Source organism: Arachis ipaensis, chromosome B4, assembly GCF_059453495.1.
Source record: "Arachis ipaensis isolate K30076 ecotype BB chromosome B4, ASM5945349v1, whole genome shotgun sequence".
NCBI lineage: Eukaryota > Viridiplantae > Streptophyta > Magnoliopsida > Fabales > Fabaceae > Arachis > Arachis ipaensis.
Window position 1 is genome coordinate 136,892,548 of NC_142439.1, and position 12,813 is coordinate 136,905,360.

Genomic DNA, 12,813 nt, shown 5'->3' on the forward strand with positions numbered 1-12,813 from the left:
AATTCTAATCTAAGCTGAATGGTTAGTATTTTGTAACATCCTTACTATTAATTAGAATATCAAGCTTCTGGCTGCACCATTCTGTTAGCGAGAAATATTATGATGACTTCTATATACTTAATAATAAAATAGGAGTCTTTAACTCTCAAAGCCGTATCACTGTTTTCTTTAGAAAATCGTAAGATCTTTTTCACTTTTTACAAATATGCATATATAAACAAAACTTCTTACATAAGAAACTTACAAATATTATATACATACATATCATTACAATCACAGCTCCTATCCCTCTTATAAGAACATAATGATAAGGCGAGGAAAAACTATAACTAATATATATACAAATAGAAACAGCACAATTAAGGACTTAGTAAAAACTTCATCAGTGAGAGAGAGCGCCAGTGGTGACAATAGCTTTAGTGCGGCAGTGGCAATCACTTTAAGGACAGAGAAAGCATAAAAAAATGGAGATTAGGGTGTGGTATGTGGTGGAGGTAGGCACAATGTGACTTGTTAGGGTGCGGTTAGGACATTGAAATGACGAGTGCCGAGGGCTCTGTGGTGGCGGCTGGATAAAGGTTGTTGATGGAGGTGGTAGCTAGGTAGGGAGGGGAGAGGGGTTTGGGGGAAGGGATTTTTCAGAAGTGAAGGAAAGAGGACGACAAATTCGATTTAAATGAGGTCATTATCATTGGTATTACCATTGAATTTATTCTATGATAATACGGAACGTTGAAGCGATTTCAAATTGGGAATTTTCTCGAATAAAAATTAAGACTTGGTGCCAACTTATTTAATTACACCCATAATTTTCAATAACTTTTAATAAAATCAAAAGAAAAACCAAAATCTATCTAAAAGAAATAATTCTCAATAACTTTTATATATAAATTGTTGGAAATCAAATTATTTAATATAAAATTTACTAAGTATCCATTTAGATTATTATTATTCTTTAAATAAAGCATTTGATTCTCAATAAGAAAAATAAAAACATACATCATTTGTACACACCAAAGCAAAATAATAAATACAATTGTATTATGACTTATATATTATACACTTGGATAAATCGCAGGAAACAATCAACCAATTAGCATGTATTTTAAGTATGTGATTGTTAGATTTTAAATATTTAATATTAAATTCTTGAATGAATAAATTCTTTTTCCGATTAATTATTGACAGAGATTTTTGTAAGGTCCCACATCGGTTGAGGAAGGGAACGAAGCATGCCTTATAAGGGTGTGGATACCTCTCCCTAGCATGACGCATTTTGACGAGTGAGTGTGGGGGGATTTGGCTATCATCCCTATCGTCAAAGGCAAAACCGTGAGGCCTTGTGTGCCAAAGCGGGCAATATCATGCTAGCGGGTGGTCTGGGCTGCTACAATTTTTGTTGTCACTCTAACAAAATAATCTAATTACATAGCAAATTAAACTCACAAAGACACTTTAAGAATTACATTCTCAACAAAAAAGGAAACGATAATAGTAAAATCTTGAATGGCAACCCAAACCTCATAATGAGCATTCTCTTGTTATCATTCTTTGGAGCACTCCCACCAACATATGTATGTGCATGCGCCTTAGATGAATGTGTTCCGATGAAACATTCAAATTATGCACAATTTGATGTCCCTTTCAATGGAGCAATGTAGGTAGTCACGTTGCCAAAATACTCACAAAAAGTATGTTTAACAAATATTATAATATAATTTTTTGGTACTTTATTGAGTTGATATATAGATCTACAATGATCTTTTTTAAAGACATAGTACATACATAAAACAGGAAAACTGATAACAAAGACAAGGAGGGCCATATGAATCATGAGACCTTAAACAATATGGAATAAATATATCTACCATGAGTAGTAAAGAATCATATGGATTTTGCACTGCAAAGAAGGATATTTATACATCCATTGCATCTCAAACAAATTGCATTATACCTAATAGAATTGTAACTAGATACATGAACGCATTAATTATAAAGTCAAAAGGGATTCAGATTTTCATTATTATGGAAAAAAATTAAGGGTAGAATTATGGAAAAAAATTATTATTTAGAATTAAGAGTATTTAAGGAAAAAAAACAAAGTCTAGAATGTTGTCAGGAATAATTATGAAAAAAATTTTTTGTTGAAAAGTGAATTTAATTTATTATTGTCTAATCATATCAATTTAATTTATAAAAAAATTAGCCATTGAATTAAGTACTGAATAAATATATTTGTTGTTTAAAATAAATTTTTTAACGGATTACGGTGTAGGTTATAAAAAAATAGATTCAAACTCAGCTAAATTGGGTCCAAAATTTCTTGTCACACATTTTTTTATGGCACACAAAATATTTTAAACAAATTAGTAACAAGTTTAAGACAAAAATTAGAATTCATTTGTATTTCATTTGAACGTGCATAATAACTTCACACTTATTTGAGACTCGTTTTGAAAAATATTAATTCTATTATAAATTTGTGTATAATCAGCCTCAAATTTTTTGCTATATTAGTTTTAACTTCCCTCTAAAATAATCCAAAATATTTCACTCAGATTTATTTGGGACAAAAATAATAATCTATGTAAATATCGTCTAAATGCGCATCAGTGATTCATACGAATTTTATATGTATGTAAAAAATTTTAACATTTAATGTAGAAATTTCTTTGGTAAAAGAGAAAGTATAGGTAACCAACTCTATGTATAACCAACATGAACAACTTTTCAAAAATTTTTAAAAAATTGTATTTTGAAATTCCCAAAAATTAGGATTAGGTTCCGAAACACGCGTCATCAAATCTCAACCCCTATTGTGACCTTCCCCTCCAATTGCTCTCCCCCGCGATGCAGTTACCTCTCTTTGCAATTCCTCCCGAGAGCCCTCAAGGTCAATTGCTGCTCGTACGCTACCGCATTCTCTTCCCAACTCTTCTCTCCGTGGCGCCGCGCCCCTCCCCTCCGACCCTGATCGCCGTGACGCTGCGCCTCTCCATGCAACACCTCATCTCGGGATGCACACACTTTACCCTACAATTTCTCATCTCGTGATGTGCACCCCCTGCAATTTCTCGTGCCGCAATGCCTTCCCTTGCAATTTGTCATCCTGCATATTCACTAATCAAGATTCATAGAAAAAAAATCCAATAATGTTCTAATAATATCTCCATCCCTATGTTAGTTTCTGTTTGTCAAACCATGGTTTCAACGACAAAAAAGAGCTTCACGTTCTGTTGGTGGTGTTTTTAGCACACAACAACATCAACCCAATCCCAGGTTCATCAAAAGACTCTTAGCAAGAGGCCTCGACATCACACTTGCTACCCGCGAACTTTCTTCTAAATTTTGAATGATTATTTTTACAAGTTTTAGATGTTTCTTTCTCCTAGATTTTGGATGTGTTTTTATTATATGTTTTGGATGTTTCTTTTTCTTATATTTTGGATATTTCTTCTTTTTAGGTTTTAGATAATTTTTTAATAGTTTTAGATGTTTCTTTTTTTAGTTCTCGGATGCTCTTTTTTAATAATTTTAGATGTCTTGTTTTGTTAGGTTTTGAATTTTTTTAAACACTTTTGGATATCTCTCTTTTGTTAGGTTTTGGATGTTTCTATATTCGAAAGTGATGCGTTCTTTTTTACTATAATTGAAAAAATTTTCGGTAAATTTTTTTACAATGATTTTGGATGCTTCTTTTTGTTACAGTTTTGGATGTTTATTTTTATTTTTTGTGGTTGTTTTTTTTTTTGTTATATGTTTTGAATGTATTTTTTCTTTTGTTTTAATTTTGATCTTGCTTTTTTTAGGATTTGAATGATTTTTTTAAATAGCTTTATGTAAACCCCGCAAAAATCAGTAAATTATTAGTTAATAAATTGAATTTTAATTAGGAAAGCTAAAAATACAAAACTAATATCAAAATAGGATAGAGCTCGTCGAAACAAAAATTTTGATACCAATTTCGAAAATTTGGCCCAAAAACAGACCGGAAAGGCCAAACCGGTTGAACCGGGGCCCAAACCGGGCCCGTGGGTTCAACCGGACCCAAACACTTAAATGAGGCAGCAGCTCTTTTCTTCCTCATAAGCTGCTGCGACGCCATTACAGCAAGGGAGGGAGAGGAGATTCACAAACCCTCACCATTCCTTCCAACTACCATAACTTCCTCATCCGGGCTCCGATCGCCGCACCGTTTGCGGCCACGCGTCGGGCTCGTCGAGCTCTTCAATTCTATCCAAACAAAACAGTAAGTGAATCGGTTTTTCCTAGCCCCATTTCTGCTGGTATATGAATTTCGAGTTTAAGATTTGAGAAACTCAATTCCTTTATGATTTTTATGTTTTAGGGGTCCACTAGACTTGATTTCTTGTGGGTATTGCCCAAGGATCAGTGGGTAAAGGTAAGAGATCTCAAACCCTAATAAAATTTCTGAATTTAGGAATTTGGGTATTGAGTTGTTATGTTTGGATGTGTTAATTATGGTTTAGGTAGTGTGTATGTGAATGTTGATGCTTGTTGGAGGCTTGTTGGTGATCAAGCTTGGTTTGGGGCTGTTTGTTTGAGTTTGGAGGGGCTATAATTTTGAGTTGTGAGGCTGCCTTGGGTGAACTAAGTGATCGGCCAAGGTATGGTTTAAGTTTCGCACGTTTAATATTTACGGTGTTGTGAAAACTTAGGTTAGAGGAACCATAGGATAAGTTGAACTGTTAATTGCATTTAATGAGTAGTTTGTAATGTTGTTGGAGTAAATTGTTGATGAACATAGATTGGAATTTTGAGGTATTGATGTTATTAATTTCATGCTTTTGGACTTGCTTATAATGGGTTATATTGAGGTTGATATTGATGAATTATGGTTGGTGATTGTTAATAAATGGTTGTTATGTCAAGTTGATGGATTAACATGTATGAAGAATTGACTTATGTTAATGGCATTTAATTAGTATATGTTGATGGAAGGTTGATAAATATATGATGAGAATTGGTATAGGTGAAGAATTGATGTGAACAAAGGAAAAGTTATTGATGTATGAGGTAAAAGTGGATAATTTTGATGTTCTAGGTTGGTTGAGTTGATTAAAGCTTATATTGGTAATGGTTGTTGATGAATTGAGTTGATATGGTTTTACAATGCAAGTTTTAAATGGTAAGAAACTTAAGTTGGAGAAAAAGAGGTTTTGTTGAAAGTGGTTAAAACCAAATTTTGATGAACTTTAGACATCCATAATATTCTCCTCAAATTTTGAATTGGGTTGTGGTTTGTTGCAAATAAAAGATAGTTTCAAGAGCTTTTGATTGATATCAACTTTGTGGAAAACGGAATTTTGTGGAGAAAGTTATGGACGTTGCAAGTTTAGTGTTTAAATCTGAGTTCAGGGTGACCAAACCGGTTTTGAATGTTTTTTAAACAAATTTTCCACTTCTAAACCTCCATTTTCTTCCTTTTAAGGCTTAAAGCATGGTTCTAGGTCCAGTAGGTAAAAGAAGCTAGGAAAATAAGATAACTTGAAGGTGAAGAAAGTTGTAAATAGTAGCTTTTATGAAGAAAATAAGGATGTTAATGAAGTTTAATGTTAAGGTTTGATACTTGATGATGTATTGATGATAATTGCCATGGCTTATGAATAATGATATCTGAGATACGAGTTTCCCTGGGTAAGAACTGTGGCTCGCCACCACGTGTTCCAGGTTGAATCTCGATACTCTGTTGACCCTACGTCGTAAGGGTGACCGGGCACGTATAAATTCCCGGGTATGGATAGCCCCCATTGAGTGATTATATGATGATTGAATGTGAACTCTATGCATAGACTCTTGGGGATGCGCGACGGGGGACAGTCTAAGGTTTTCGGACTTGTCGGGTTGGCTGGATAACCGACAGATGGGCCCCATCAGCCATAGGACAGACATGCATCATATGCATTTGTTTGTATTGATTGCTATGCATTTCCTGGGTATGCCTAATTGATATATATTACCTGCTATTTGTTATACTTGCTATTTGTACTATTTGATCATTACTTGTGCGTGAACTTGTTTGGTTGCTTGTTTCTGTTGCATTCTGAATGATGAAAGGATGGAGGAAACGGAGGAAATGGTTTGGTGTTAGGTTAAGCTTGAACTTGAGTAAGTTAGGCAGATTTAGAATACCTACCCCTGTTTATGGCTTCTGTTTAGTACTTAAGTTGGATAATTGAATAACGGAGTTCTAGGATTGCCTATGGCATTCTCAGGACTGTATTTCTTATACGCGTGGCACTTTTACCATGCTGAGAACCTCCGGTTCTCATTCCATATTGTATTGTTGTTTTTCAGATGCAGGTCGAGAGGCTCCTCGCTAAGCGTCTGGATTCTGGAAAGCGAAGTAGTCCTTGGGTGTATTTTGGTTTCTATTTGTATATATGTATATATATGTGTAGCTTACTCTCCAAGTAACTTATGTATGCTGCTTCTCTTAGAGGTTGAGGGAGAGATAGGAGTTTACTTTGGTATTTTGGTATATTTTGGGGACACTTATGTATGTTTATATGTATATATGTATCCTCCGGCCAGCCTTAGCTTCGCAGGCTGAGTCAGAGGCTAGTTATGCTGTTCTTTGGCTTTTCTTTATCCCTTCGTTTATTGTTTTATCATATTCCTATTAGGTTTCTTAGCACGCAAGTAATCCTATTCCTTGAGCGTTGCGCTTTTTATTTTGCGATTTTTGTTTACCCGCTCTGTTTCAAGGCTCCTAGTATATTATTTCTTTCAGTATTATATGTATATCCTTACTATTAAAGGTCTGTAATACCACACTACCTCTGTTCTATGACTTAAGCATAAAACACTGTGTAGTAGGGTGTTACATTATGGTATCAGAGCAGTTCGTTCCTATAGAGCCTGAGGACGGACTGATTGTACTTTTGTGCATTCTCTGTGTATGTGTTTATGTGCTATTAGGATATCTAATTGATATATGTGGCATAAACGTTCATGAGCATGCATTTGGGACTTAAAGCACTGAACTTGAGATATTGAGACTGATCAACTTGATATCACTTGTTTGGTGTGTATAGGGACCAGATGTCTACTCGCGGACGCGGACGCGGGCGAGGTAGAGGCCGAATAGGCAATGCTATGCCTGAAGCATCAGGAAATACTCCTAACCCTATAGACTTCATGGCTGCATTAGGCAATATGGCAGCAGCAATGCAAGCAACAGCTGAAGCCCTGGGAAATCAAATTAATACTGGAAATAATGGCAATAATGGTGAGAATGGTCCTATGTCACTACATTCCTTCCTGAAGGTTCACCCTCCAACTTTCAGAGGGACCTCGAATCCTACCGATGCCGATAACTGGATACAGGCCATTGAGCGGGCGTTACAGGCTCAGCAGGTTCCTGATGAGCAGTGGGTTGAGTTTGGGACCTATCAGTTGCATGGTGAAGCTCAGCACTGGTGGCAGGGCATGAGGCGCATTCTGCAACCTGATGGGATTGTGATATCTTGGGAGTTGTTCCGAGATGAATTCTATAAAAAATATTTCCCTACTTCAGTTAGAAATGCCAGAGAACTCGAACTGCTTCAGCTTAAACAGGGACAGATGACCATCACTGAGTATACCAGTAAGTTTGAGGAATTGTGCCGCTTTTCACGCATCTGTCAGGGAGCTCCTGAGGACTTTGCTGAGTGGAAATGCATAAAGTATGAAGGAGGCCTTAGGAGTGACATTCAGAGCTTTGTGGCGCCTATGCAGATTCGGGTGTTTTCTGAGTTGGTAAATAGGAGCAGGGTGGCAGAGGATTGTGTTAGAAGGGCTGCAGCAGAAAAAGGGGGTCTGAGGATGCCATTCCAGAGGACCACAGGGAGAAATTTTGCACCCAGAGGCAGACAGTTCAAGCGTGGTAGCTTTGTTCCTCAGAATAATCAGGGGCAAGGCAACTCCAGGAGGCCTAATACCAATGCTAATCAGGGAAGGAGACAGGGTAAGCAGCCACAGCAGGATATGAGTTGCCACAGATGTGGAAAGTATCATTCAGGACAATGTAGGTTTGGGACTGGAGTCTGTTACTCCTGCGGGCAGCCGGGACACTTGGCTAGTAGTTGCCCCGAGAAGAAGAGATATGAGACAGGCAGGGTGCAGCAACCAGGAAGGGTATACACTACTTCTTCTATAGGCGCTGAGGGGTCAGAGGCATTGATCCGAGGTAAATGTGAGATGGCGGGTAAAACTTTGAATGCTTTGTTTGATTCTGGAGCTTCACATACTTTTATTGCATTTGAGAAGGCTGATGAGCTAGGATTGAAAGTAGTAGTACTGCGGTATGATTTAAAGGTATACAATGCTACCCATGAGGCTATGGTGACTAGGTTAGGGTGCCCGCAAGTTCCTTTTCGAGTACAAGGGCGTGATTTCGTGCATAACTTAATTTGTTTGCCGATGACTGGTCTTGATCTCATTCTGGGATTGGACTGGTTATCCAAGAACCGAGTTCTATTAGATTGCTCGGCGAAAACAGTGTATTTCATGCCTGAAGACACTGAAGGGCCGGTTGTAGTGAATAACTACTACTTGAATTCCATGATGGTGAACTGTTCTGGGGCTGAATGTCAGGGGATATTGTTGCTAGTTGCGGGTGTTTCGGGTGATGATCAAGATTTGGAACAAATCCCAGTTGTGTGTGAGTTTCCGGAGGTGTTCCCTGATGATATTGATGAATTTCCACCGAAACGGGAAGTTGAGTTTGCTATTGATTTAGTACCTGGGGCCGGACCAATCTCGAGTGCTCCTTACAGGATGTCGCCTCTAGAAATGGCCGAATTGAAGTCTCAACTGGAGGATCTGTTGGGTAAAAATTGTATCCGACCAAGTGTATCCCCGTGGGGTGCACCAGTATTACTGGTGAAAAAGAAAGATGGAAGCATGCGCTTATGTGTTGACTATAGGCAGCTAAATAAAGTTACAGTGAAGAATAAATATCCGTTACCAAGGATTGATGACTTGATGGACCAATTACAGGGAGCTAGCGTGTTCTCTAAAATTGATCTACGATCCGGATACCACCAGATAAGGGTCAGAGATGAGGACATTCCCAAAACTGCCTTCAGAACGCGCTATGGTCACTATGAATATACCGTTATGTCTTTCGGACTAACTAACGCTCCGGCGATATTCATGGATTACATGAACAGAATTTTCCATCCATATCTGGATAAGTTTGTTGTTGTGTTTATTGACGACATTCTTATCTATTCTAAGACTGAGGATGAGCATGCTGAACACTTGCGAACAGTGCTACAAATTCTGAAGGATAGGAAGTTGTATGCCAAGCTATCCAAGTGTGAGTTCTGGAAGTCTGAGGTGAAATTTCTTGGTCATGTGGTAAGTAAACAAGGAATAGCAGTGGATCCCGCTAAGGTTGAGGCGGTGATGAATTGGGAGCGGCCAACTTCGGTGACGGAAATCAGGAGTTTCTTAGGCTTGGCGGGTTATTATCGAAGGTTCATCAAAGGATTTTCACAGCTCGCTTTACCTTTAACGAAGCTGACCAGGAAGGATGTTCCTTTCGTGTGGACTCCCAAGTGTGAGGAGAGTTTCCTTGCCTTAAAGCATATATTGACTACCGCCCCTGTATTAGTGTTGCCTGAGTCGAGAGAACCATTCGAGGTGTACTGTGATGCGTCCTTGAAAGGTTTAGGATGCGTGTTGATGCAGCATCATAAGGTTGTAGCTTATGCCTCACGTCAGTTAAGACCTCATGAAAGAAACTATCCGACTCATGATTTGGAACTTGCAGCCGTTGTCTTTGCCTTGAAGATTTGGAGGCATTATCTCTATGGAGTGAAATTTCAAGTCTTCTCGGACCATAAGAGTCTGAAGTACCTGTTTGAACAAAAAGAATTGAATATGCGTCAGAGGAGGTGGATGGAACTTCTGAAAGATTATGACTTCGAGCTAAACTATCATCCGGGAATGGCGAATGTAGTGGCGGATGCCTTGAGTAGGAAATCTCTATGTGCTGCTTGGATGATGCTAAGAGAGGAAGAGTTGTTGAGAGCCTTCCAAGGATTGAAACTGGGAATCAGAGAGGAGTTTGGGACTTTATGCCTAAGCCAATTACAGATCTCAAGCGACTTCAAGGCTGAACTGATAAAGGCTCATCAGAATGACCAAGAATTGTATAAGATTTTGCCGGCGATTGAGAAAGGCAAGCAATGGAGAGTGTCAGAAGATAGAGATGGGTTGTGGAGGTTCAAGGGCCGGATAATTGTGCCAGATGTCGGGGATTTGCGACATAACATATTGGAGGAAGCTCATAAGAGCGGGTTCTCCATTCATCCTGGAAGCACTAAGATGTACCAAGACTTAAAGACGATGTTCTGGTGGCCAGGAATGAAAAATGATGTGGCGTTACATGTTTCTAAATGCCTAACTTGTCAGAAAGTTAAGATTGAACACCAAAAGCCAGCAGGAACCCTTCAACCTTTGGAGATTCCACAGTGGAAATGGGAAAGCATTGCTATGGATTTTGTATTGGGCTTACCAAGAACTCGGACAGGTTGTGATGCCATTTGGGTAGTCATAGACCGACTAACCAAGTCAGCTCATTTTCTGCCTATTCGGATAAGCTGCACTATGGAGGAGTTGGCGCGCTTATACATAAAGGAGATTGTGAGGTTACATGGCGTACCTTCCACCATTGTATCGGATAGAGATCCTCGCTTTACATCACGGTTCTGGGGTGCTTTTCAGCGAGCTTTTGGCACTCAATTAAGCCTAAGCACTGCCTATCATCCTCAGACGGATGGCCAATCAGAAAGAACAATACAAACCTTGGAAGACATGTTAAGAGCTTGTGTTTTGGATCAACCGGCGAGCTAGGATCGATATATGCCTCTGGTAGAATTTGCTTATAACAATAGCTATCATGCAAGTATTGGAATGGCTCCATATGAGGCTTTGTATGGAAGAAAATGCCAGTCTCCATTATGTTGGTACGAAGCAGGAGAAAAGAGCTTGATAGGACCTGAAATGGTAAGTGAAACCACTGAGCAAATAAAGAGAATCCGGAGTCGAATGCTTGAAGCTCAAAGCCGTCAGAAGAGCTATGCAGACCGAAGACGGAAGCCTCTAGAATTTGAGGAAGGAGAGCACGTCTTCTTAAAGGTTACTCCAACCACTGGAATAGGGAGATCCATCAAAACCAAGAAGTTAAATCCCCGTTACATTGGGCCGTTTGAAATCCTGAAGAGAATTGGACCAGTGGCGTATAGGATCGCGTTACCACCACATCTTTCGAACCTGCATGATGTGTTTCATGTATCACAGCTTCGTAAATACACTTTTGATCCTAGTCATGTCCTAGAACCGGAATCAGTCCAAGTGAGAGAAGACCTGACGCTCCCAGTAACTCCGGTTAGGATTGACGATACAAGCATCAAGCGTTTACGCGGTAAGGAAGTTTCTTTGGTGAAAGTAGCTTGGAGTCGGGCTGGTGTTGAAGAACATACCTGGGAGCTTGAATCAGAGATGCGAAAGGACTACCCACACCTCTTTTTAGGTAACTAACTTTGAATTTTGAGGACAAAATTCCTAATTAGGTGGGTAGGATGTAAACCCCGCAAAAATCGGTAAATTATTAGTTAATAAATTGAATTTTAATTAGGAAAGCTAAAAATACAAAACTAATATCAAAATAGGATAGAGCTCGTCGAAACAAAAATTTTGATACCAATTTCGAAAATTTGGCCCAAAAACAGACCGGAAAGGCCAAACCGGTTGAACCGGGGCCCAAACCGGGCCCGTGGGTTCAACCGGACCCAAACACTTAAATGAGGCAGCAGCTCTTTTCTTCCTCATAAGCTGCTGCGACGCCATTACAGCAAGGGAGGGAGAGGAGATTCACAAACCCTCACCATTCCTTCCAACTACCATAACTTCCTCATCCGGGCTCCGATCGCCGCACCGTTTGCGGCCACGCGTCGGGCTCGTCGAGCTCTTCAATTCTATCCAAACAAAACAGTAAGTGAATCGGTTTTTCCTAGCCCCATTTCTGCTGGTATATGAATTTCGAGTTTAAGATTTGAGAAACTCAATTCCTTTATGATTTTTATGTTTTAGGGGTCCACTAGACTTGATTTCTTGTGGGTATTGCCCAAGGATCAGTGGGTAAAGGTAAGAGATCTCAAACCCTAATAAAATTTCTGAATTTAGGAATTTGGGTATTGAGTTGTTATGTTTGGATGTGTTAATTATGGTTTAGGTAGTGTGTATGTGAATGTTGATGCTTGTTGGAGGCTTGTTGGTGATCAAGCTTGGTTTGGGGCTGTTTGTTTGAGTTTGGAGGGGCTGTAATTTTGAGTTGTGAGGCTGCCTTGGGTGAACTAAGTGATCGGCGAAGGTATGGTTTAAGTTTCGCACGTTTAATATTTACGGTGTTGTGAAAACTTAGGTTAGAGGAACCATAGGATAAGTTGAACTGTTAATTGCATTTAATGAGTAGTTTGTAATGTTGTTGGAGTAAATTGTTGATGAACATAGATTGGAATTTTGAGGTATTGATGTTATTAATTTCATGCTTTTGGACTTGCTTATAATGGGTTATATTGAAGTTGATATTGATGAATTATGGTTGGTGATTGTTAATAAATGGTTGTTATGTCAAGTTGATGGATTAACATGTATGAAGAATTGACTTATGTTAATGGCATTTAATTAGTATATGTTGATGGAAGGTTGATAAATATATGATGAGAATTGGTATAGGTGAAGAATTGATGTGAACAAAGGAAAAGTTATTGATGTATGAGGTAAAAGTGGATAATTTTG

At 38.6% G+C, this 12,813-nt stretch overlaps 1 protein-coding gene and 2 long non-coding RNA genes across 3 annotated transcripts; all 3 read left to right on the plus strand.

The window, feature by feature from the left end:
• The first annotated feature begins 4,103 nt into the window (after nt 1-4,103).
• LOC148569382 (uncharacterized) lies at nt 4,104-4,616 on the plus strand. The gene is made up of 3 exons (XR_015881404.1): nt 4,104-4,249; nt 4,349-4,402; nt 4,491-4,616. It is a non-coding gene; the product is annotated as an uncharacterized LOC148569382 (long non-coding RNA).
• Nucleotides 4,617-7,065: 2,449 nt separating this feature from the next.
• LOC148569383 (uncharacterized) lies at nt 7,066-8,267 on the plus strand. The gene is given in 2 exon segments (XM_088485805.1): nt 7,066-7,677; nt 7,679-8,267. Coding segments are annotated over 2 exon segments (699 nt in total). The 3' UTR covers nt 7,766-8,267.
• A 3,593-nt stretch (nt 8,268-11,860) lies between these two features.
• Nucleotides 11,861-12,381, plus strand: LOC148569384 (uncharacterized). The gene is made up of 3 exons (XR_015880680.1): nt 11,861-12,006; nt 12,106-12,159; nt 12,248-12,381. It is a non-coding gene; the product is annotated as an uncharacterized LOC148569384 (long non-coding RNA).
• Nucleotides 12,382-12,813: the final 432 nt, after the last annotated feature.